This window comes from Phallusia mammillata, chromosome 4 (assembly GCF_965637545.1).
Source record: "Phallusia mammillata chromosome 4, kaPhaMamm4.hap1.1, whole genome shotgun sequence".
In the NCBI taxonomy this organism is placed as follows: Eukaryota; Metazoa; Chordata; class Ascidiacea; order Phlebobranchia; family Ascidiidae; genus Phallusia; species Phallusia mammillata.
The window spans coordinates 12,531,684-12,554,325 of NC_137255.1; the positions used below are offsets into that span (position 1 = coordinate 12,531,684).

At 38.1% G+C, this 22,642-nt stretch overlaps 3 protein-coding genes and 1 long non-coding RNA gene across 4 annotated transcripts; 1 reads left to right on the forward strand and 3 right to left on the reverse strand.

Annotated features, from left to right (window-relative positions):
- Positions 1–1,880: 1,880 nt before the first annotated feature.
- On the reverse strand, positions 1,881–7,400 carry LOC145223398 (glycerate kinase-like). The gene is made up of 5 exons (XM_080089823.1): positions 7,193–7,400; positions 6,964–7,129; positions 6,740–6,894; positions 6,511–6,683; positions 1,881–3,447 (listed from the first exon to the last, which is right to left on the reverse strand). Exons 1-5 carry the CDS (start codon positions 7,398–7,400, stop codon positions 2,593–2,595), a joined length of 1,557 nt encoding a protein of 518 aa, XP_079945949.1. The 3' UTR covers positions 1,881–2,592.
- LOC145223404 (uncharacterized) lies at positions 4,444–6,129 on the forward strand. The gene is made up of 3 exons (XR_013859472.1): positions 4,444–4,638; positions 4,733–4,803; positions 5,100–6,129. It is a non-coding gene; the product is annotated as an uncharacterized LOC145223404 (long non-coding RNA).
- LOC145223399 (charged multivesicular body protein 7-like) lies at positions 7,361–10,023 on the reverse strand. The gene is made up of 4 exons (XM_080089824.1): positions 9,806–10,023; positions 9,457–9,610; positions 8,997–9,042; positions 7,361–8,854 (listed from the first exon to the last, which is right to left on the reverse strand). The coding sequence occupies exon 4, from the start codon at positions 8,831–8,833 to the stop codon at positions 7,466–7,468; it is 1,368 nt and encodes a 455-aa protein (XP_079945950.1). The 5' UTR covers positions 8,834–8,854; positions 8,997–9,042; positions 9,457–9,610; positions 9,806–10,023; the 3' UTR covers positions 7,361–7,465.
- Positions 10,024–12,064: 2,041 nt separating this feature from the next.
- On the reverse strand, positions 12,065–18,397 carry LOC145223468 (uncharacterized). Its single transcript, XM_080089887.1, has 3 exons — positions 18,075–18,397; positions 17,305–17,606; positions 12,065–12,402 (listed from the first exon to the last, which is right to left on the reverse strand). Exons 1-3 carry the CDS (start codon positions 18,395–18,397, stop codon positions 12,065–12,067), a joined length of 963 nt encoding a protein of 320 aa, XP_079946013.1.
- Between the last annotated feature and the right edge of the window lie 4,245 nt (positions 18,398–22,642).

Consider the following 22,642-nt stretch of genomic DNA (forward strand, 5'->3'; position numbering starts at 1 on the left):
CTTACCATATTTTATGATCTGAAACTATTGTGAGCATACAATATAATACACTTACTTCAACCGGGGATAGGCCTACGTCGGACATGTTGTCCCCAGACACGTAGCGACATAAAAAAGCAAAAACATGGCCGCCTGTTTACCTCCTGCTCAAAATCAACGTTTGCTTATTGAAGTGTTGCTTCTAAACTACGACTTCCACCACAAAAGAATTACTTTCGGCTACCAGCAACCAAATTATACCCTTACAACCAAAAATTTAAAAATTGGATATTTCTGTTAAACTCACTTTTTTTATTTTTACTACTCGGTTGAACTACGCATGCTCCCAAACAGTATGCTGCTTTGTAATGGAAGCATGAAGATTTGTTAAAAATGACATCACAATGCTCTACTGTGACGTCATGTACCTGGTCCGAACTATCCCCGCGTCCGAAGTATCCCCGGTCTCCCCTATTATTGTTACATGATGGGCTCTTGTTTCCCCCACTTAGGACAAAATAGGCTCTGGCTATGCTGTAGTCACAGCTTCTTCTGTCAATCCTCTGGTCAGATTAGCGTGCATTAACACAACATCTGCATCAGATACCCAAATCGCCCTTTATGCTCTTTGCATTGTGGTTTATCCACGCATTGAGCCGAGTTTATCCACTAGCTCAGTGATTCTCAAAATTTTCAAGTTTTTAGCCATAACGGTCCCTTATTTTTGTAAGTACTCGCGGTCCGAGTTAAATAGATTAATGAAACTAAACATTCCTTACCGAAACAAAACCTGGAGTTAACTAAAAGGTTCATTGGTTCCTCGCGAAAGTTTTCCAACAACTACCTGCTGGATGAATTTCGTTTACTTACGTTAGATCAGTAGCCTACTGCTCTTCAACCTTTTTTGGTGCGCTGAACCCTTAAAGTAATTGTTGTGACGAACTCATGCACCCTGTTTACCTAAAAGGTAAACTGAGATAAAAGCGTCATGAAAAATCATTATGCATACCATCATGTCAATTAACTCCAAGCATACGTTCGCGAATTTTTCATGTAACATCGGCGAAAAAACCAACACTCGATATCCTAACATCACCCGAATGTAACACAGCCACTATCAAACTAGACACGGGGATAAACCATTGAAAAAGTTTACCTTTGTTATACATAAGTTGAAGCCTACATATTTTTTCTAATATCTTGAAAGTCAAATATTAATGGTTCATTAAAAGTTTGTGATGCACCCTTGTATACCTTTTCGTACTGGTGCACCGTGCACAACGGTTGAAGAGCACTGCGTTAGATTACCCATAGAATAATATTTTAGTATTCTATGGATTACCACGCCTGGGAATGTTACAAGAGCAATTTAGCAATTCAAGCTCTTCGCGGTCCCTCCGAAATCGCGTGGCGGACCCCTAAATGACCGCGGACCCCAGTTTGAGAACCGAAAATTTTTCATGTTTGAAACAAAGATTCCCCTGTGACGGGGATGGCGAACCTTTTTAGTTGAATGGGTCATATATGAGATCAGAATTCGGAAAGTGGGTCACATATTTTGTTACATGTAGATGTCAACGAGAAGCTTGTTGCTGCATCTTCTCTGCAAGTCTTGCAATCCTAGCTAGTTTTCAGCTTAATACACGCAGCAGTCATATGTGAGCTGAGACGATTCCTGGCACTTGATTTTACCAAATTCATGTGTGAAAACAAGGATTCGGATGAATATGTTGAACCGAACAGCGTCAACAAAGTTACAACAAATCTTTTCAAGTTGTACGTTTAAATAAACATATCTGTTGCCTCACAATTGACTCAACAATCTGTATTTTAAGACATTAGGGATTAGGCAATCTGGCAAAGGGCTTTCATTTAACTGTTGTGTTGAAACTACAAGTGGGTCACTAAAATTCATGTGGCGGGTAACTTCGTGACCCGCGGGTCAGTGGTACGCCATACCTGCCCTATGATATCGTCAATTAACCTTCTGTTCCTAATTAGGCTATGGCTATGTCTACACAACATGCCAGTAGGCCAGGTGAGAAATAGAGAATTAATTGGGCTACTTATCAAACAACAATATAAAGCAAAATGAATGCAAGTTTTATAAAGGGAACCTCAATTAAGAGGTAGAGAATGTTTCGGCCTAAAGGTTTAAATCAGATGTTCCCAACCTTTTTTGTTAGATTCCTCCCTTTGACCATTTTCGAACTATTCATTCCTCCCCATTAGACAAAAAGCAAATATAACATACAAAATTATAGCAATTTGAAACATCAATATATTTTACATTACAACTCAATGCGAAATTCTGAAACATTTCCAATGTAATTTTTTTTACAGTTTTTATGAAATTCCTCCCCTGAACTCTCACAATTCCTCCCTAGGGAGGAATTCCTCCCCGGTTGGGAACCACTGGTTTAAATTATGGCGTGTTTTTGCACGGACTTCGTATGAAGCCTTGCTTACTAATTGTTCACAAAAAGTTAGTGATTGCAGTAACAGAACGCGCATTGCATATTACATTTGGATTCAAATCGTAAATTTTAGCAACAGCTGATTATGTATTGCATAACTTTATGGACATTATGAAACATCCAGATGTTAAAACAATTATGTTGTTCGTCGTACAACAAGCGCTTGTATATCCATAACATTAGTCCCTGTCAAACCTGTCATAACAGTACCATGGTCTTTAAAAAACACATACGAGTTGTGGTTGACTAGGCATTCTTTGGCGTAGGCAAGATCAAACTTTGTCAAATCGCTGGAGCAAAAGACCGCCCCTGCAGCCGGAGTCGGGCCATCCTGGCCATCTGTGCCCGCCGAAAGAAATGTTATTTCACAGTTATTTTCTGTCCCCTCCAAACGTTCACAAAGCCTTATAGCAGCTGCCAAAACCATTTCTTGGTTTCTTCCGCCTTGGCCTGAACTGCTCTGTAAAGTCACTGTAGTTTCTCCACCCCCGATCAAACACAAACCTTTAGAGATAACCGACGGAAACAGCGTGGTAAAGACGGATTCGAACTCTATGGTACTGTGTGACATGGCGCTGATACGTTCCACAGTTGATCTAAGTTTCGTAACTCTGCATGGATCGTGGATTTCCAACATACTTGCTAAATCGATGCCGAGATCTGCAAACAGGAATCCCAGTTGTTTTGCTTCACCGTGTAATGTACGACTAAGAGCCACCGCCGTGAAGCCGTGGCGTCTTGCTTCCGAAAGCCCTTCATTTACCGCCAGTTCGTTGTTGCCTACCACACAGTTCACAACATCTGCCGTCATTGGGGTGTGATCACTAGGACTTTTTGAAAATGAGGATACCATAAGTGGCGTATTTTTGACTTCGTATTGTTCCAGTATTTTTAGTGCATCAGCACTCGTGTATTCATTAATCACAGTTGGGCCACTTGCAATCAAATTTACTTGGTCATCAACAAGATCAGATAAAATGAGACCCCAAACCTACAAAAACATTAAATAATGAAAGCCTATTAAATACAGTCAAAGTTATTTCACGAGCAGTACGTTGTTAAGTGAAGTGTTATTACACTATATTATTGCTGGTGTAAATATTTAATTAAATTTTTCGGTCGCTACATTTTTCATGAAAAACACAAAACAGGTTTTACATTACAAGGTAGACTGTCCCGTAATAATGGAAGCAAATACCTATCTTTTAAATGAATGAAGGTGTCTTTGCCCATATGTTGCCAATTTCTGTTAAATGATTAGGCTATCCACAAACACTATTTGCAATACTTAGGCTACAGACATGGGCGCCGGTAGAAAATTTCCCGGGGGGGGGTCAAATTTGGACATACATCGTTGTACACAGATGGATAACACTGCTAATTATGTACATATAGCCAGAAATTATAGGCCTATGCAGTAGAACTGCGTTGTCTGAAAGTGACCCTCTTGCCCCTACGTGCCGGCGCCCATGCTTGCAGATATAGATTTGTTACTTAATTTTATTTCGATCCCTATTTTTTCTGACATCTTAAAATAACTGTTCTGGTGGGCTGTTTCTGGTTATGTTTTGTAACTTACTAGGAAGCAAAACTGGGCTTTTATCTTGGTGATAACAATGATATATTGTCAAAAATAAAACTATTTGGGTTGGTAATATGTAACAACATGCGATATGACGATGTATTGAAACCGTCCGGAATTTTGCTCACGCGGATACGGTAACCCTGGGAAAAACGTCGCATTATTCTAAGTCAGTGGTCGGCAATCTTTTAGGCAGCGCGTGCCAATTTACTTATTTTTTCCATCTGTTAATGACCTCGCATGCCAGCGTTTTTCTAAATAATAGTGGTTAGTGCCAGCAGATATCAACAAAAAAAGAGAAAACAGAGTGTTTCGTGCTTGCATGGCTGAATTTTAAGATAACAAGAAGTGTAACAAGTTATATTGTTACTTCAACACAAACCGGCTGGCGTGCCATGAAAAAACATCTCGCGTGCCAACCTTGGTACCCGTGCCAGGGGTTGCCGACCCCGGTTCTAAAGGCCGATGCACACACGATGCGATGGATGCGATTTTTTGTCGCAAGGCCAAAATAATTGACGTCATTTCCGCCCTTCAGCGACAAATGCGACAAAATCGCAGAGTTCAAATGTTTGCTACAAAATCGCGGTCATCGCAGAGGTCAGTGCGATATTTTGGCTTTCTTTGCGGTCGGTCCACACTCCACAACGAATCAGCAAGTTGCAAAGCTGTAGTGATTTCTTTTTGTGCACAGAAAATTAAGACATAATGTTGTAGTGAAGAGTTACAAGAACAAGAACGACAATATAAATTCTGGATCACCAGGTAACTTTCACAAAAGTGTCGTGTTTGTGTTTACAAGACTTTTGAATAGATTAGCTTAGTAAATCAGAAACACCTTGTAAACTGGATTGGTTTTGCTTGGAGAAACAGAAGTAAAAGGATTGTTATGATGTTGTAGATACTAGTTCCACTGACCAGTGTTGAAAAAAATTTTTGAATTTGGATTTACTGCCTTTCTACTTGGAACATAGACATAATATGAAACAATCCAATTTTCTTGATGTTTTATATTTGTTGTTTTATTTGTATGACTGAATATTTTTGTTTCTTTTGAGCAGCACACCTAACAATGTACCAATTCAAGTGCAAGCTGAAAGGGTGTTGTGATGAAACATTGAAACTAGCTACTTTCTACTTGGTTAACATGTAACTTTTGGGTTACATTTGATGTGGAAGGTGTCAACTACACCTGCATCAACAAACCAAATCAGTGTCCACAGAACAGATGATTTTGATCAATACTCTCAGAGATAGAAACCTCCCATGTAAAAGAATAAAATGACAGGGTTGGACAAGCAATGATAGAAGCATAAATCAACTGCCACAAACAGCTCACCATGTCTGCTTTCATTTTGTCCTTGGTGTTTTATTTTTTGCAAATGCTCATGTTCATGTATAGGAAATGACTAAAATAATATGTTTTTCTAAACATTGTCAAGACAAAATAAGGCTTACTGTTTGTAATGGACACTATTTTAAATCTGCCTCCAATTTTTTTGACATGATTTATTTACTTACAATTGATTACATTTCCGGTGTCATAAATTTATTAATCAATTTATTGCAAAATGTTTACATAACATCAGTTTTATGAAGAAAAATGCCTTCATTACTGTAACCCATCCAACAGTTCCATTGAACAATTGTTTTTGTTTTCTTTTTATGTTTATTGTTCAGTAAAAAAATATCATGCAATGTTTGTTGGATAAAACTACAAAGTTGGCCAAGTAATACAAAGATGTTGTCAATCCATAGAACGCCATGGGTGGTTTGTTAGACAGTTACAACTGGTGGATCCATGTTAGACTTATTGGTTGTTTAGTAAGTACATAACTGCTATCAAGTCGTCAGCTATTTAAGAGCACGATGGCAGTCAACCAAGCATGACGCAGAAATTGAAGCTTATACCAGCGAGCAATTATACAGTGTGGATCGGGCTTAAGTTAAACCAGATGTAGCGCAAAAATCGCTTTGTGTGTGCATGCAACGTCGCCGCCATCGCAATGAGCCGGTTAATCGCATTCATCGCAGTCGCATCCATCGCATCGTGTGTGCATCGGCCTTAAGTGTAACTTAAATTTCCATCTAAACGTGTTTGAATATTCATTTCTATTTTTAACTTATTTGGCCTGTAGAGTCTACAGTGTAGACAACAAATATTCAGTGTAAATGGCCGAATATTTCTAGTGACCAAGTTTAGATACCCAATCGTTATGTGCGTGCGCTTAAAAAAGTATGAATCAATTTTTCCGGGAAAAATGGTACCAACAAATTAGCACGAGACCGAAAAATCAAAATCTGTCTCTTTTTCGAAGGAAACCCATAATAATAACTGGCCGACTCTTCATGAACAAACAGTTTGTCTACTTTCTTGTTATTTATGACGTCTTTGAGGGCGTTTGAACACTTACAAATAGCTAAAAGTTTAAATTGTCTCACAACATAAGTTTGTGGGCTTGTGTGACATACCTTGGCAGGATATGCGAACTGTAAAAGTTTGCCTCCTTTCACCAATGATAATTGCTGACGAACAATGTTTAGCTCCTGAATAGTTGCTCCTTTTTCTGCAAGAGCCTTTGTAACCATTTTTTTGATGTCAAGGCTTATGGGAGGAATTGGAGCAGGTAGAAGTGCTGATCCACCTTAGCACAAGTCACAACACTAATACTACATTCTCTATTTATAGACAAACACACACCTCCAGAAACCAGAGCAATCACAAGGTCATTAAATGATGCCTTTTGTGTTATCTCAACTATTTGTTTAGCAGCTTCCACTGCATCATCATCGGGCAAATTGTCCTTTGCTCCTTCAATTACCTTAATTTTCCCATCATCTAACGGCAATAAATAACTGTAGATATGAACAAGTCAGTATGCTATAGAAAGGTGCATTGCCAATGGATTGATAAAGCACCAGTACCTTTTTTGGTTTTTACGAAGGTTGTTGGGCAGTCCAGATGGAACACTAATAACACCTGATACAATATGATCCCCAATTATTTGTTGAAGAGCCCTGCACATTCCACAAACTGCTTTTCCAAACCCAATCACATACACATTTTTGTCCAAAACATGCCCATATTCACCTTACAATGTAAATGAATGCATTATTTCCATAAGGTTTATGATATTTTATTATGCATACATACCCAAAAAAAGAGTATTTCTTTTCCTGTCAAGCTTTTGAAGAACTAACTGATCAGGTGCAACAGACTCCACAGATTTTAAAAACACATTTCGTGCCAAACAAGACATAGCAAATCGATGAGTTTGAAAAAAATGATGTTTCAGTATGAGAAATGCCTTATAGTACATGGCTGAAAAAGGTACATTTGAAGTACATTCATCACTTGCCATCAAACATTACTAAAATGCACAGTATTAGGATGAAAAAAATCACCAGCGTTTTGACACAAAAACAATCAAGTTAGGCTGGTTTGAACTTTAAAAGCAGTGGTTGCATTGTCTTTGGAAACAATTGGTAAAGATTTTACGTCAGGAAGTTTGTCCAAAATTTCCAAACTGCTTATCATATTTTCTACTTCATCAACTTCATCAACTTTTTTATCACTCTCTTCCAGTAGGTTGTTTAGTTCCGTCTCCAACTCCTCCTGACTGGCAACATCACCAACTTCCCTCGCCATTGTGGAAGACATTTCTTTTTCATACTCAATCATATCTGCAATTTCAAACATTGTTTCTGCCGCACTATCCTCATTCAAACCAGCCTTTTTGACAAACAATTTATGTGCAGCCAAACCACTTTTAAAGGCATTTAGAGTTAATCGATCTACTTTACTTTGCTCAATGCTTTCCAGCATCTGGTCAATGTTGTCAAGATGTTTTTCTTTATCATGAATGCTTTTTGTCAAAAGCTGTTTTTGACGTAATGCATGTTTAGCAAGAACTCTCTGCTTGTCCTGCACACATTTTCGAGCAGTGTTTGCAAGATGATTTTGTTTTGAATATAAATTTTCAATTTGTTCAACTAGAACCGACTTGGTATGGTGTAAGTGTATGATGCCATGGTCAATTTCAGTCACAGGTAATGAATCACTGTTAGACAAATTTGAAAACTTAATATATTTTACTGGCTGTAATTGAATTCCATCACTTTTACCCTCCTTCTGAAGTGTAAACACAGCAACTTTTCTTTGTTTTTCAAGAGTTAGCAAGGTTATGTCTAGACAATTTTCAGTTTTAACTGTACCCTTGGTAATCTTATGTATGGATTGATAGGATATGACATATTCATTGTCGCTTAAATTATACTTTGCTTCATAATTCTGCAAAATGTTGTAGACTTCTTGGCACTTCATCTGTAAAGAATCATGACAAACAAAGCCCAAACCAGTTTGTTCGTTTTTGATCGGACTAAGAACTTTGTCTGCTATCCATATGGAAGGTTTTCTTAAGAGTATATTGATGCTCCATCCCACCCATGAGCTATTCATGTTTAAATTCCTAATATATTCAGGTGAAGATATAATTTGACCTTTTTTAACCATCTCCTGCCAGATGGTTTCAAAGCCGAGAGGAAACTTTCCATTACGCTTCACAACATCCAAAATATCTTCCTTGGTTATAGTAATGGATGTACTGCAGTAAAACAAATCACAAATCAGTTTTGTCCAGAAATTCATTTTAGCTGTCCAATGTTCTGGTTTGTTTGAAACATCAGGAGGAAAAGCTGAAAACAAGAATTCCATTCTGTCCTCATCAGACCAACAATCAGTCAAATCTTGTGGTGTTTTTGTAAAAGTTGTTTTGTCCATTTTGGTGACATGCATTACTTTGTCTTCTTTTCAAATCTGAATTTAAAATTTCACTACAAATGTCACAAATGTTTGCATGAATGGCCCAGGCAAGTTATTTTAAACACTCTTATTGCTCATTATAGTTTAAGAAATGGCATACAAAAGGTTGTTTTTATATATGCAAGTCTATACTTACATAGATGTTCCACCCACACTAAAGTTTGCTGTTCTTGTTGTATTTTCTAAAAACAAAAAAAGATAAAACTAACTGCAATTTACATTTAATAATGCTAGGAAACAAGTTTTAGTAGGGTGGTTTTCCACTAATCTGCAGATTGTGGCAGTGGCACGCGGTTTTTTTTTGATAAACAATTTTTGCACGACAAATATTTTGGGTGGCAGGTGGAAATTTCGCACCAAAGCCATTTAATTGTCCTGCCTTGACCTCTAACGCTTGCTTTGTGCCTGCTGAAATTGGTTTTGAACGTTAACTTTAGGGTCGTGCACGATACATGTTGGTCCTGCACGGTTTTCACCAGTGTACATGGGGCAGATTTTCTTAAAGGATATATTTACAATATTGGTTTAAATTAGGTCCCATATAATTGGGTGCCAATGTTTTTCACCGAAAAAGTTATGAAAGAAATCCAAAAAACCTGGGTTGATTGTGTTCTGTGATAGAAGTTCCTCTATAGATTTACCATACACTTTCCAAGCAATGTAAATAAACAACACAAAAAAAAAACAAATAAAAACTTCAACAATGAGAACATGTAGTTGCCAATCTTCAGTTTTCCAAACTTCTTGTGCCTGGCAACAAAACATGCTATGCATTAATCGAAACCATGGTATAGCATACTATACTACACTGTTCAGTAGCATGTGCTATAGTGGTCAGTAGGAAATCAGTGGCAGGAATATCAATTTTTGTACAAACTTTTTCTGTTAATGTTACACATATTGTTTTGATATCTGAAAGTAGTTAAAGACACAATTTGGTTTTACCTCATTTGCAACACGTTTTATATATTCTGTGGCATTGTGTAGTGTCTCCCTCCACGAAGTTTCAACTGCATTTTTTGACATATTAAGTAAAAACAAAACGATATGCTGGTAACAGTTGCCAAGTTTAGAACAGGGCTTCCACTTTTGTTTGAATGAAATAATTTACCTCAAAAAATACCTAGAATCATCTAAATTGAAAAATAAAACATCCAAAAATATATCTAAACATAAAGTCATCCAATTTAAGGTATTTGCCAGGTCAAATTGTGGAAAGGCGCAACTTTACCCGTAAAAAGTAGCCCAATTTTAGAAATACAATTGATTTTTACTGCCTTCACCTGTTTTTATTCAGGTTTCTCCGTTTCGGATTTAATTTTTGTGCATTTCAAACGTGAAATTGAGCTGTTTCCAGTAACACTGTATTGAACACACTCTGTTTACCCACTTTTCATGCTTTTTTAAAGTTTTGTAATCTTAAAAAAAAAAATATATATTTCGCATTAATAACAAAGTAAAATGACCTTTGAAACAATGGTCTTTGCCAAGAGACAATTCTTATTACGTGGTAACAACGAAGGCGTTTATTAAATTTCTTTGTTTGAAAAATGAACGTTGCATTGCGTGGACTGAAAGCATTCTTTTGCTCAGCTGGATGTTAAATCTCCGACGCTCGGCAGTTTCATTAGTTCTTTTCTTGTCGAAATTGAACTTACAACGTTTTCCACGTCACAATAATAATGCAATCATTACGGACCCCTTTAAAACATAAAGTATCGCATGTACAGCATGTATCGCATGTATCGCATGTATCGCATGTATCGCATGTATCGCATGTATAGCATGTATAGCATGTATAGCATGTATAGCATGTATAGCATGTATAATCGTTTACCGCATGTACCCGGGACTTTCCCTAACTTGTGTTGTAAGAAAATTAAATGTGAGTAGAAGTAGACTGTACAAAGTAATGTTGTTAAAATGTGCCTGCAGTTAAAAGACCTAGGCTCACTAGTCACTAGTTTAATTGGTGTGTAACAACAAAATTAAGATAAAAATTGATAGGAGTTTGACTGGTGAAGTGGTTGTAATTGGTTTAAAGTCAGTACTTTGTGCAACCTCTTGCTTTACGAAACTGATCAATGCTCCACTGCAGGCACAATTTTACTTTATAAAATGTACTACTTTCTGTGTTACATTTTGTATTGCAGATTGGTAAAGTTTTTGCGATCAATAGTAAATCATTCATTGTTGCTGTTTTTGTTGCACAAGTTCAGACAGTCATTTTATTAACTTCATTTTAAAAGTCTGGTATTTTAGTCTCATTGTTTTTCATGCAGCAGATTCGTAACAGAGTGGTGTTAATTTTAATTGTATTAATTATAGTGTGTACACTTTACTATGCTTTCTGGTGCAGGATTTATATGTTTTTGAACTAATTCATGATTCCATTTTTCAGCTTAACTTTCAAGATAAATGTTTAAAAAGTTACTGCTAGACAAGTCCAACAGTTTTTCTGAAAACATATTTGGTTATCATGTTTTAGTTTATTGACAGTGTTGTCCTAGTAGCAGTACAAAGATTCCAGCTGTGAATTATGATTGTACTGTTTACTCATTTGCTGACATTATCAATAATATTTTGTGTTTTTTATGGTGCTTCTTTGTATTTTTTTATTGTAACCCCAAAGACTAAATTGTAATTAAAATAAATTGAAAACCTAAAATACTTGTTGGAAACTTGAATTAGGTTTGCAAGTACTGCACAGATGGCTAGGGTAAATTTAATTTCAGAACATCAGCTAATGACTGCATAATGTATCAGTTGTCCATAAGTGGAAAGTATTGTACAGATGCTGAACGGGTTTTGAACTATATAACAATGCAGAATAGTTGACAGGAGAAAATTCCGAAAAATGTCCACTAGTATGTCAGTGCATTAAAATCATAAACGACGTGCAGATAGGTAATAATACAATTTATTCAATTTTTAGTCAGAAGGTGCAGTAAAAAATACCAAATACACATCAAAAACATACTAAATTTAGTTAGCAGACGTGGAAAATAATGTGGTAAAACAAGTGGGGATAAAGGAAAGAATACTTTTTGACAATCATAAACCATTAGTACCAGAAAAAGGTGAAACACAGCAGATAGAGGTTGATATATATGCCGCAGAACTACTGAATCAAAAAGGACTTTATCAAATGCACAACAAAGCAGCACCTATTTTGTTGTAATTATAGACAATACTAGGTACTGCTTAAAGCATATGCATTCCAAACCATTTCTTGCTTGTGGACCAGCAAGGATAGAAAAAATCATATTTTATCACACTGACCAACTTCCAGAACCTATCATCAATGATGACCAGACTTCTGCGTCTTCTCCATTCTAATGCACTAATCTTTGCCAGCTGACAATCAATTAGAAAGTAAGATAAAAGTTGAGACTGATAAGCAACAAACTTTAAAGCCAAATTCCAATGCAAGTCATCATCACACTTCTTTGTATAATCCAACTTTAATGGACCAAACTTTGCCAAGTTTGTTTCCACATTCTCTGAAGGAACCATGACCATAAAATTGCCACCAAAACAAGCTGATAAAAAGCCAGGAAAACACAAATGAATGTTTTAGAGTTCTGAGATTTGAATTTCATTCATTTTGTTGTTTGCTTGTTTTTGCATCGGCAACTGTGAACTGATTCTTCAATAAAGGATGTTGAAATAAAACACTGCTTGCTTTAGTTTTCTATACCCTTGCTTGCCTAACACATGTAATAGACATCCTGTAAGACAAAAGTCTTTAGATATTAGTTGCAATTGCAGCAGTAGAGCACATGAAGACTGTTACATTCAGCCTAAACCATACTCAATAAATCAGTCAACTGCAGTGCAGACCAAGACAAAAGACAAAAAACTCGTACCTCATGTAGTTATAGCATTGCAACTGCGTAGTAAAGTACATGCGGTTACTTACAATACAAGTTGGGGAAAGTCCCGGGTACATGCGATAGATTTAGTATATAGGCTGTGTACATGCTATACATGCTATACATGCTATACATGCTATACATGCTATACATGCTATACATGCTATACATGCTATACATGCTATACATGCTATACATGCGATACATGCGATACATGCGATACATGCGATACTTTATGTTTTAAAGGGGTCCATCATTACTCGTCATACGGTAGAAAATGTCATTTACAAAGTACAAACCCGCCCAAAAAGGCGCAACCCGCAACTCATGAAAAAAGCCCGCAACTCGATGTCGAAAGTAGCCCAATTCGGCGACAAAAGCGCATCCTGGCAACACTGATTATATTATCACCAAACAATAGAAGCTTGCTGCTTCTTCACTTATACGTTTTTCTGTTGCAGTTAATGTTGACTGTTGAGGCATTTGTGGTTATCTGGGTGGAAACTTTTTATAGGCTTGACAATTACACATGAAACACTTACAAGTTTTAAGCACAGCAAATCAGAAATCACGTCAAAATGGAGTTGGCAGCAGGGTTGCCACTTGCCAGGGGTAGACCTACTAACACTGAGCTTCACCTTTGGCCCGACCTGAGAACTTCTGGTAGGTGGCGCAACAGAGCATAGGCGTTTATGGTGCTGTTACAGCAATTTGGGTTTATGGTAAGAATAATTGCTGAATCAGCACCATAAACGCCTATGCTCTTTGTTTTGGTTTTGCGCCCTTATCTTTTCCTCGCCTTTTTCGTGGTTTTAATCAGCGCCATACCTGCCGGTCTGCATTTGCAGTCCTGTAAGACAGAGGAAAGGCTTTTTGCGGTTGGTCTGGGTGTGTGTGTTTTTTGTATTTTTTGCTTTTATCCCGCTTTTTATTTTGTTTTTAGACACTGATGATGCTTTTTATAGCGAAATGCATTTGTTTTGATAAAACAAATAAAACATAGCGACAGATTTAGTGTTTTTTCACACTGAATTTTCTTCACGTTGCTGTAGCGTTTATAATTGGTTTCGTCAACTTTTTGCTTCATAAACAAGGTACTAACCAAAACAAGTTGCACTTTTAAACCACGTTTTGTCGTAAAAAAAGGTTTGCAACCTTTAAAAAATAGGAAGAAGACAAAAGTTATTCAATCATCAAAATTCGGACATATTAGGACAAAACACTAAATGTCCTAATGATTTTTAGGCGTCGGACACAGCATGTGAAATTAGGCCAATTTATCGTTTTTTGTCCGATTTTTAGGCCACCTGGCAACCCTGGTTGGCAGGACATGTCTAAAATACGGGAATATGGGACGACGGAAATACGGGAATGGAAGTCTAAAATACGAGAGAGACGGGAAAAGTGCCAAACTAAATGGTAGAGCTACTAACACGATACGTTACGCCTGATCCAAAAGTACTTAATTTTCAAAACGGTATATCTCAAAAAATGCTAACGGTTAGGGCTATTAGGGTTGGGGTAAGGTATTAGCACTTAAAATTCAATAAAACTAACCCAAAAAATAAGCGCACTCGACGCATTTTCAATGCGCGAAAAGGAGAGCAAAGCTGGTTTGGCGTGATTGATCGACTTGTCGACATCGACCAACTGCTTGCTTCCTACATCAATGGGGTGCCACAATTGTGGGAGTCTAATTTCTTGCACAATGTTGGTCGAGAATCGTATTTATGTGCAAACAGTACATTTGAAGGCGTTTGAACAATGGTAATAATTCTGCCTTTTAAACGTGGGTCTATACCAGGGGTGGCCAGACCTGCTTCATGCTCGAACCGCATATCACAAAACTTAGTTTAAAAAGAGCCGCAAGACAAAAAATCAAAAACGAATTTATTCACGCAAAATGAAGTCTACGCTATCAAATAATTATTGTTGTGTGGTGATGATGTGTGTCTCCACCTGGGCTGCAAGGTGTTTGAAATTAGGCTGATATAATGGGAAAGTTTTTGTGTTTAGCTTCGTAATGACGTTTCAAGTTACTAGTTTTGTAATGATTGAGCGAAACTGGACAAATAAGACACACAGGTTTACCTCCATTAATAATGAATGCAAACTCCGCCTCCCATTATGTTTTAAAAGTTATATTTTCCTGTTTATCTTTCTTTTTTTGCAGTTATTTCTCAACAACGTTTTTTTTTGGCTAAACTTTGCAGTTATTGAGTGTGCAACATTAAAGAGACGCAATCAAAGGCTCAAAGAGCCGCAATCGGCTCGAGAGCCGCAGTTTGGCCACCCCTGGTCTATACGTTTTCGTTCCCTAATCATTAATCGTTTTTCATATTGTTTTTCGTGATTTTTATGCAAATATCACTGTATTTCAAAAAAAGTTTCTAAATATCTAGGTTTTATAAACAACTCGGAGTTTAACACAGCACTTCAATATATGTTTGCGATTGCATTTGAATTTTAGTTGTATCTTCGAATGTAGTAATAAACAATGCAAAACTGAAAGAAGCACGAACCGAAATGAAACGAAACACACAGCACGAAGAAATCGAATTAAACATACGACCACAAACCGAAATCAAAATCCATTAAAACAAATATAAATTTCCTCTTTTTTCAAATCTGTGTCCGCATGAAAAGTACGTAGCAGAGCCCGTTTTTTTTATCAGTAAACAGGAACTGTGATACCACTTTCTGCAGGTCACGCAAAACATCTGTTCCTCTACAGCAGCGGTTCCCAAACTGGGGTCCGCGGTCCTTTAGGGGTCCGCGAGGCAATTTTGGGGGGACCGCGAAGCGGGTAAAGTAATTCTATAATCTTATTTAGCGTCAGTTTGTGCCACTGAATAAGTTTAAATCAAGATAATTGAGAAATCGACTGTCTCCATTGCTAAACAATTGCCTTTATTGAATGACAACTATCAAAAATGCAATTGTTCGCGCACAATCGTACTGCTTTTTTTTGTCTTCTCTGTAATGCAGGGGTTCCCAACCTGTGGTACGCGTACGACTAGTGGTACGCGAAGGGTTTTCAGTTGGTACGCGAGTAGCTTCTGTTTTGTTCGCAAAAACCTCGATTTGCAACTTTCTATTTTGTTTATCTGGTTTTGTTTACAAAAAAAAACATTCCCAAGGCCTATTGTCATTGTTACGTAACTGTTCCTGTTGTTTCGTATCATGATCTTCAAAATACAGGTCATGTCAATTCTCAACAAAAAGCATAGTTGCTATGAAAAGCAGAACAACGCTGTGGCACAGTGGGAGTTAATTATGTCAAATTATTGCTCTTGATAGACATTATCTACTGTTTTGGAGCTTAAGCTAGAAATATGATTTGAACAAATTAGTTGTTCTGCAAGAAGTGGTACCATAGAGCAGGGCTTCTCAAACTGTGGGTCGCGACCCCAATTGGGGTCGCGGAATATAATTTTGGGGTCGCGAAACATTATGCGTTATTATGTCAGTCACAATAAATGGTATATGTGCGTACATTCATTGGCGTTTGTGCGGCCGTGGACATGTTTATTAGAATATATGCACTGGCGACAGTGACGTAAATAACAACTCAAAATATTTTGATTTTTAAACTGCTCTAAACACATTCTGTGGAACTTAAAAGAGTATTACCAGCCTAGTCGCCACATGCGCCTGACTGATTTATGTCTATTGTGTGCAAACAATGCGAAAAAGCAGATACCACAAACGTCACAATATAGATTATGACGTCATAAAATATATAATATAAGTATTTCTTTAATCAGTAATTTTGAAACCAAAGCAAGCAGGCAATTGGCGGCCGTTTGTGAAATAAAGATCTGTGATGCGGTTGTCATAGCGAAAAGCTTGTGCACCCCTGGGCTATACCCATCAAGGGGTCGCGTAGACATTTCTGTTTTGAAATGGGGTCGCAGAGCAAGAAAGTTTGAGTAGTCCTGCCATAGAGCACTGTAGAGCACATTAGTGCTCTATGGTGGTACGTGTGGCAGTGCAGAGCGCCCAAGTGGTACGGGATCGTAAAAAGGTTGGGAACCCCTGCTGTAATGTCACAAGCTGTCTTTAGAGTTTAGATCAGGGGTGTGCAACCTTCGGCCCGCGGGCCAAATGCGGCCCTTGATTAAAGGTTGTGCAGCCCGCTGGGAAGCTTGGATTTCAAATGTACTGGCAAACGAGTCCAACTATTATACATTTTTGAGCGGATTAATGCGCCCGATACCATTTTTTTGCGACCAGACGTTTTGTGGCTAGAATCAAATGCAAATTTTACTTGTAGTTAAGTATATTTGGTATACAACAAAGTAAAATCACCTTGTGTTATACACAGGTGCGGCCCGCGATCTTATTTTGTCAATTGTATTTGGCCCCACAGTAACAAAGGTTGCACACCCCTGGTTTAGATCATTATTATGCGCAATTTTGCATAACTAGCGAAAATCCTGCAATCAGCTTTCGTTTTTCTGAAATACACATTCCAGCTTAAGGACCGCGAGCCCCCGAAATAATGGCAAAGGGACCGTTTTGACAAAATAATGAAAAAGTTTGGGAACCACTGCTCTACAGCTTTACCTCCTTGGCAATGCTCATTCTCACATTTGTCCCACAATGTAGGTTGGTCTTTTATCTCAAAAAGGCCTGAAAAGCATTTGTTCGAGCGGGGAAATATTGGGCAATCAAAACTCCAAGCTTTTTCCACATTGGCAACTGCCCATAAAAGTTGATCTTTGGACTTGGTTTTCATGACGCTTTCAACTGTGGTATCAGTGTTGAGAATAGACTTTAGCCAGTTCCGAGCTTTTTTGTACGCAACAGATTTGGCAAGGGGAATGCTGTTAATTATGGAAAAAGCATTTAGGGCAGGGGTGCACAACCTTTTTGCTACGACGGCCGCATCGCTGATTCTTATTTGACCAACGGCCGCCATTTATCTGATTACATTTGTTTTAAAATTACTGATGTATAAAATATTACATATCTAATGGCGCCCAAAAAGCCCAGATTAATATCTACCTTGGTGCACAGATTGAGCTACACAGTATGAAGATCAGTCGTAAATGTTTATGATGTCATAATCGATATTGTGATGCTTGTGGTACCTGTTTTGTTTGCATTGTTTGCACACAGTAGACGCAAAAAAGGCTGATGCTTGTGGCCACTAGGCTGGCAACACTATTTTTAGCACCGCAAAAACTGTTTAGAGCAGTTTAAAAGTCAAAATATTTCGCAAAAGAGTTTTATTTTCGTCACGGCCGCCAGTACAAATATTTTAATAAACACGTTCACGGCCGCTCAAACTCGTCTCTTCGGCCGCAGGTTGTGCACCCCTGATTTAGGGCAACATATGAACCCCGCAATCCGTTGAGTTTGTTTGTTGTGGTACATCATTGCATTCGCAAACAGTCCATCCTTCGGGGTTAAACTCTTTTTGGGCAACGGCATAGCAGGCCTGGATAATTTTAATTCCTCCCTCAACAAGGTTTTCAACAGCAATTGATGTTAATGTATTGTGTGAAAACAGCCGCTTTGCTTTAAAATCCACCACAAACAAAACCCAATGACTTCCAGTGCCAGAAATAATTAGCAAATTGTCATAATTTAGGGCTTTTGTTTTACATATAAAGCATGCCAGTTGAAAAGGAGTGCGGCGCGTGGCACAAGTCATAAAAGCTGTATCCAACACCAAAAACTTGTTGCCAGCGGTTTGTAAATTGAGTTGAAAATACTTCACAGCTGTGTCCAGAACAAGGTCACAGATCCATTTTCATTGGAAGTTAAGTTAATTGTATCGCTTAATAAGTCCCAGGGGTACGAAATCTAAAATGAAGGTGCCGTAATTCACTCTTCGTTGATAACGGAAAAAGATATTTCTTAAAAAGGAATTTCTTTGCTCTTGTCAAACGATTCGTGTAAGGATGACACATCAAAATCAAGTCGTTTAAAAACCTTGTTTGGTGTAGAGGTCGTTTGAATATCTATTCTATTTATATAGGAAATGGGGCATGACTCTATACAGTGTGATCAAAGACGCATGGTCGAGGTTTTTTCGTAACTGAATTTGTCATTAGGGTTTTCAATCACAGGCAACTGAACTGCCCTACGCACAGCCAAAATGTGATAACAACAGCCGGTGCTGGCGCAAGAACACTCTGGTTTTGGAAATAATTTGACGCTTTGCACAGTGCCTTTGAAGGGGTGAGAAACGGAGAAACTAGATGTGGCGGGCGGAAAGCCCGCCAAACCCCTCTTCGCACACAGTCGCGCCATTCCTTTTTGCGTAAGACGGTACTGCGCATCTTTTTCCGCTCCAGAAACTTTTGGGTTAGTTGAACTCGTTATTTCGTCAATCATATTTTTAAGTGTATAAATAGGATGCAACTTTATTTTCTGACCACTTTCCCTAAGATGTTCAAACAATTTTTTCAACTAAAATTTCCGAATCCCTTTTTTTAGGGGCCCGCGAGGCAATTTTGGGGGGACCGCGAAGCGGTTGAAGTTATTGTGTAATCTTATTTGGCGTCAGTTTGTGGCACTAAACAAGTTTAAAGCAAAGTAGAAATGAGAATCGACTGTCTCCATTGCTAAACAATTGCCTTTATTGAATGACAACTATCAAAAAATGCAATTGTTCGCGCACAATTGTAATGTTTCTGTCCTGTTTGTGATGTCACATGCTGTCTTTGGATGATTGTTTTGCGCATTTTTGCATAACTAGCTAAAATCCTGCAATCAACTTTCGTTTGTGTGAAATACACATTTAGGCTTAAGGACCGCGAGCCCTCGAAATAATGGCGAAGGGACCGTTTTGAAAAAAATATGAAAATGTTTGGGAACCACTGCTTTAGAGACCGGTCAAGTACTGACGAAAAGATGTGGACCATGTGCTACTTAAAATTTGGTAGCAATCCTCAAAATCTGATTCCGACGACTGATTAATCAGTCGGGTTACATCGTCTTTTAAGACTTTTATATCATCAGATGTGCCTGAATTTTTCTTAATCCACCTGTCGAGGTCTTGAAGTATATGGTTTGTGCAAAAAACATTTGTAAGTTTGGGAAAGCACTTTTGAATCGCATTTGTAATTGCCCTCTCTCGATCGGTAACAATCGGAATGTTTCGTATCTTGTTAATTCCAATGTGAGGCAGTATATCGGTTAAAAACTATTTATGGTGTTTAAAAAACTTTTTTGTGTGGATCATAAATCCCATCGGAAAAACAGGGTCACCATCAAAGCATACGTTTCGCCCAGAAAGAACAGAAACGTAAAAATCTCCAAGGCAAAAAGTGGTGTCGTACGCCAGGGGTGTCCAAACTTTTTTGACGGGGGCCAATTTTTACCAGGTGAAGAAGCTCGCGGGCCAACGTATTTTAGAATTAGACCCAAATATACGGGATTTAGGGAAATTGTGGGATTTTGTTGCGTCAGCACTATGTATGCTTTCGTTTTACTGGTAAATAAAGTTCCATGGAAGGCTTTTGCGTGAAGTCGCCAAAACCCAAAAACATAATCCAAACTATGGCGAGCCATACGCATTACAATTAAAAAAAAACAGCCGCGGGCCACGCGAAATGCTGTCGGGGGCCGCATTTGGCCCGCGGGCCGCACATTGGACACCCTTGTCATACGCTATAAATTGTCTCAGGTCGCAGTTGTTTGAGCTCAAACCTAAAACTTATTTTGTTAAATTTATGATGTCATCAGTTGCAAGAATGACAACCAAATCGGGATAAAGATTAAACATTCGTACGAATGTATCCGTTTGAATGGAAACCTCCATAGCCCCAAAGATTTCGTCGTTTGAAATACGTTTTTTCATAGCAGATGTTTGTTTAATGTTTGTCATTGCTTACGGTCTCTGGGACGATCCACGGGCATATGGTCTTGATTGCCCTTACTTTTTTCGGATTGCATTTTTTTCATAAACAGTTTTTGCGCTTTTAAAGTCAACTTGTTCTTCCACCGTTCAATTACAGTCTTTATTGTCGGAACGTATACTCCGTTTTTTTTGCTTTGCATTTCCATGCGAGGAATGGCGATGTGCTGCAGCGTCACCCATATAATGGACCAAACACAAAGGTGCATCGTCCTTATCGGTTAATAAGGTGTAAACATATCTTTCAAAAGATTCCAAATGACTTCTTAACTTCCCATCTGGATTTTTTATTTTATAATAGCGTTTCCGAATACCTGTTTCGCGGTGCACATATTGGCCCGTGTAAATGAATCTGAACTGGTCGCAATTGAAGTCATTTCTAGAACGCTTTGAGGAACCTTTAAAGAAATATGCGTCACCCCCTTCACAATTACTCAGATGCATGCAACTGACCCCAGCAGGGCTCTATAAAACAAATGAACAACTTTCTCCAAACTCAAAGGATTGTTGCCAAACTTCATAATACTTGTGGTCATTTTTTAGCTTCTGATCTTTGTCTAACCGCAATAACCTACATTTGTGTGACTTTCGAACCGCAACGCAGTTAGATCCTAGCATAAAAATATCACAGCAGGAGTAGCGAACGCTACGAGTTTTAGGGAGTTGGTTAGGCAGCTGTTACATCAAGCACTAAACGAGACTTTAGAGTTTAGAAAATCACTACAAATTATCACCTATAAAGCTAAAATAACCATTTTTTATGGATTTCTGAGGTCTGGTGCGAGCCGCAAAATAAGTAGTTGGGAGCCGCATGCGACCCTAAAAGCAGGGTTTAAGAATCATGATTTAGACTTTGTTCGCCAAAAACTGTATGTTAAGTCATAACAATAAAAACTGTACATGTATGACGTAACAGTGCATAATACTTCAGTGTATTGATTTGAACTAGAGTAACCCGATATTGTTGTGTCCTGTCGTGACATCTTAGTGCTACCGTATTTGTTCTTTTTGGATATTCATAAAAGGTCTCTTGGTATTACAAAAATTACCGGTCGACACAAATTAGTTCGGTTTATTCTATGGACATCATCGACATGTAGAAGTACAACTAAAGCAATTGCACACCTAAAAATGACGATATGTACGAAAAAAACAACACATCTACGAAATTTCAAGAAATGGCCATTATTGAAAGCATTTAACATGTTAAAGTATACAGGCCGAAAAAAAGTATACAGGGTTATTCATGTTTGATACACGCTATTCTGTGGTCCCGTCTCGTCTTTTACCCAGTCCATGTTTTGGTCATATCGAACAAATGCTTTTCCGTAGTCCCGTCTGGCGCTATAACAAACGCCTTTGAACTTTCACCCAGTACCGTCTTTTAGTCATGTCGAACAAATGCTTTTCCGTAGTCCCGTCTAACGCTATAAGACAGGGGTTCTTAACCAGGGGTGCGAGAAGTGTTTTTAGGGGGTGCGGGGATGCTGTATAAAACAGAAATTACAATGGTTTTGTTATTAAGCAATTACAGAAGAGGGTGCGAAAATTGGTTGGTGATTTCAAAAGGGGTGCAGCAAGGAAAAAGGTTAAGAACCACTGCTATAAGAACTATATGTGAACTTTCACCCGGTCCCGTCTTTTAGTCATGTCGAACAAATGCTTTTCCGTAGTCCCGTCTAACGCTATAAGCACGGTCTGTGAACTTTCACCCAGTCCCGTCTTTCATTCTACTTGAATATGCGATTTTCCGTAGTCCCGCCTCTCTCGTCTTTTAGTTTGGCACTTTTCCCGTCTCTCCCGTATTCTTTTATCAAATGAATCGAACATTATCACTTAACAATAGCTCGGTAACAAGCATATTATTGCGTCATTGATGGATGTGTCAAACAGTCATTATGTGATACCTTCATTATGTCTGTCGTTACATCTGATAAGGTTCGTCTATGTAAATCCTACTTCCGTTAAAAAGTATTTGCCAACCTACTACATACTTCAGTGATAGTTAATATTCTGTTTATTGCACTACTTTGC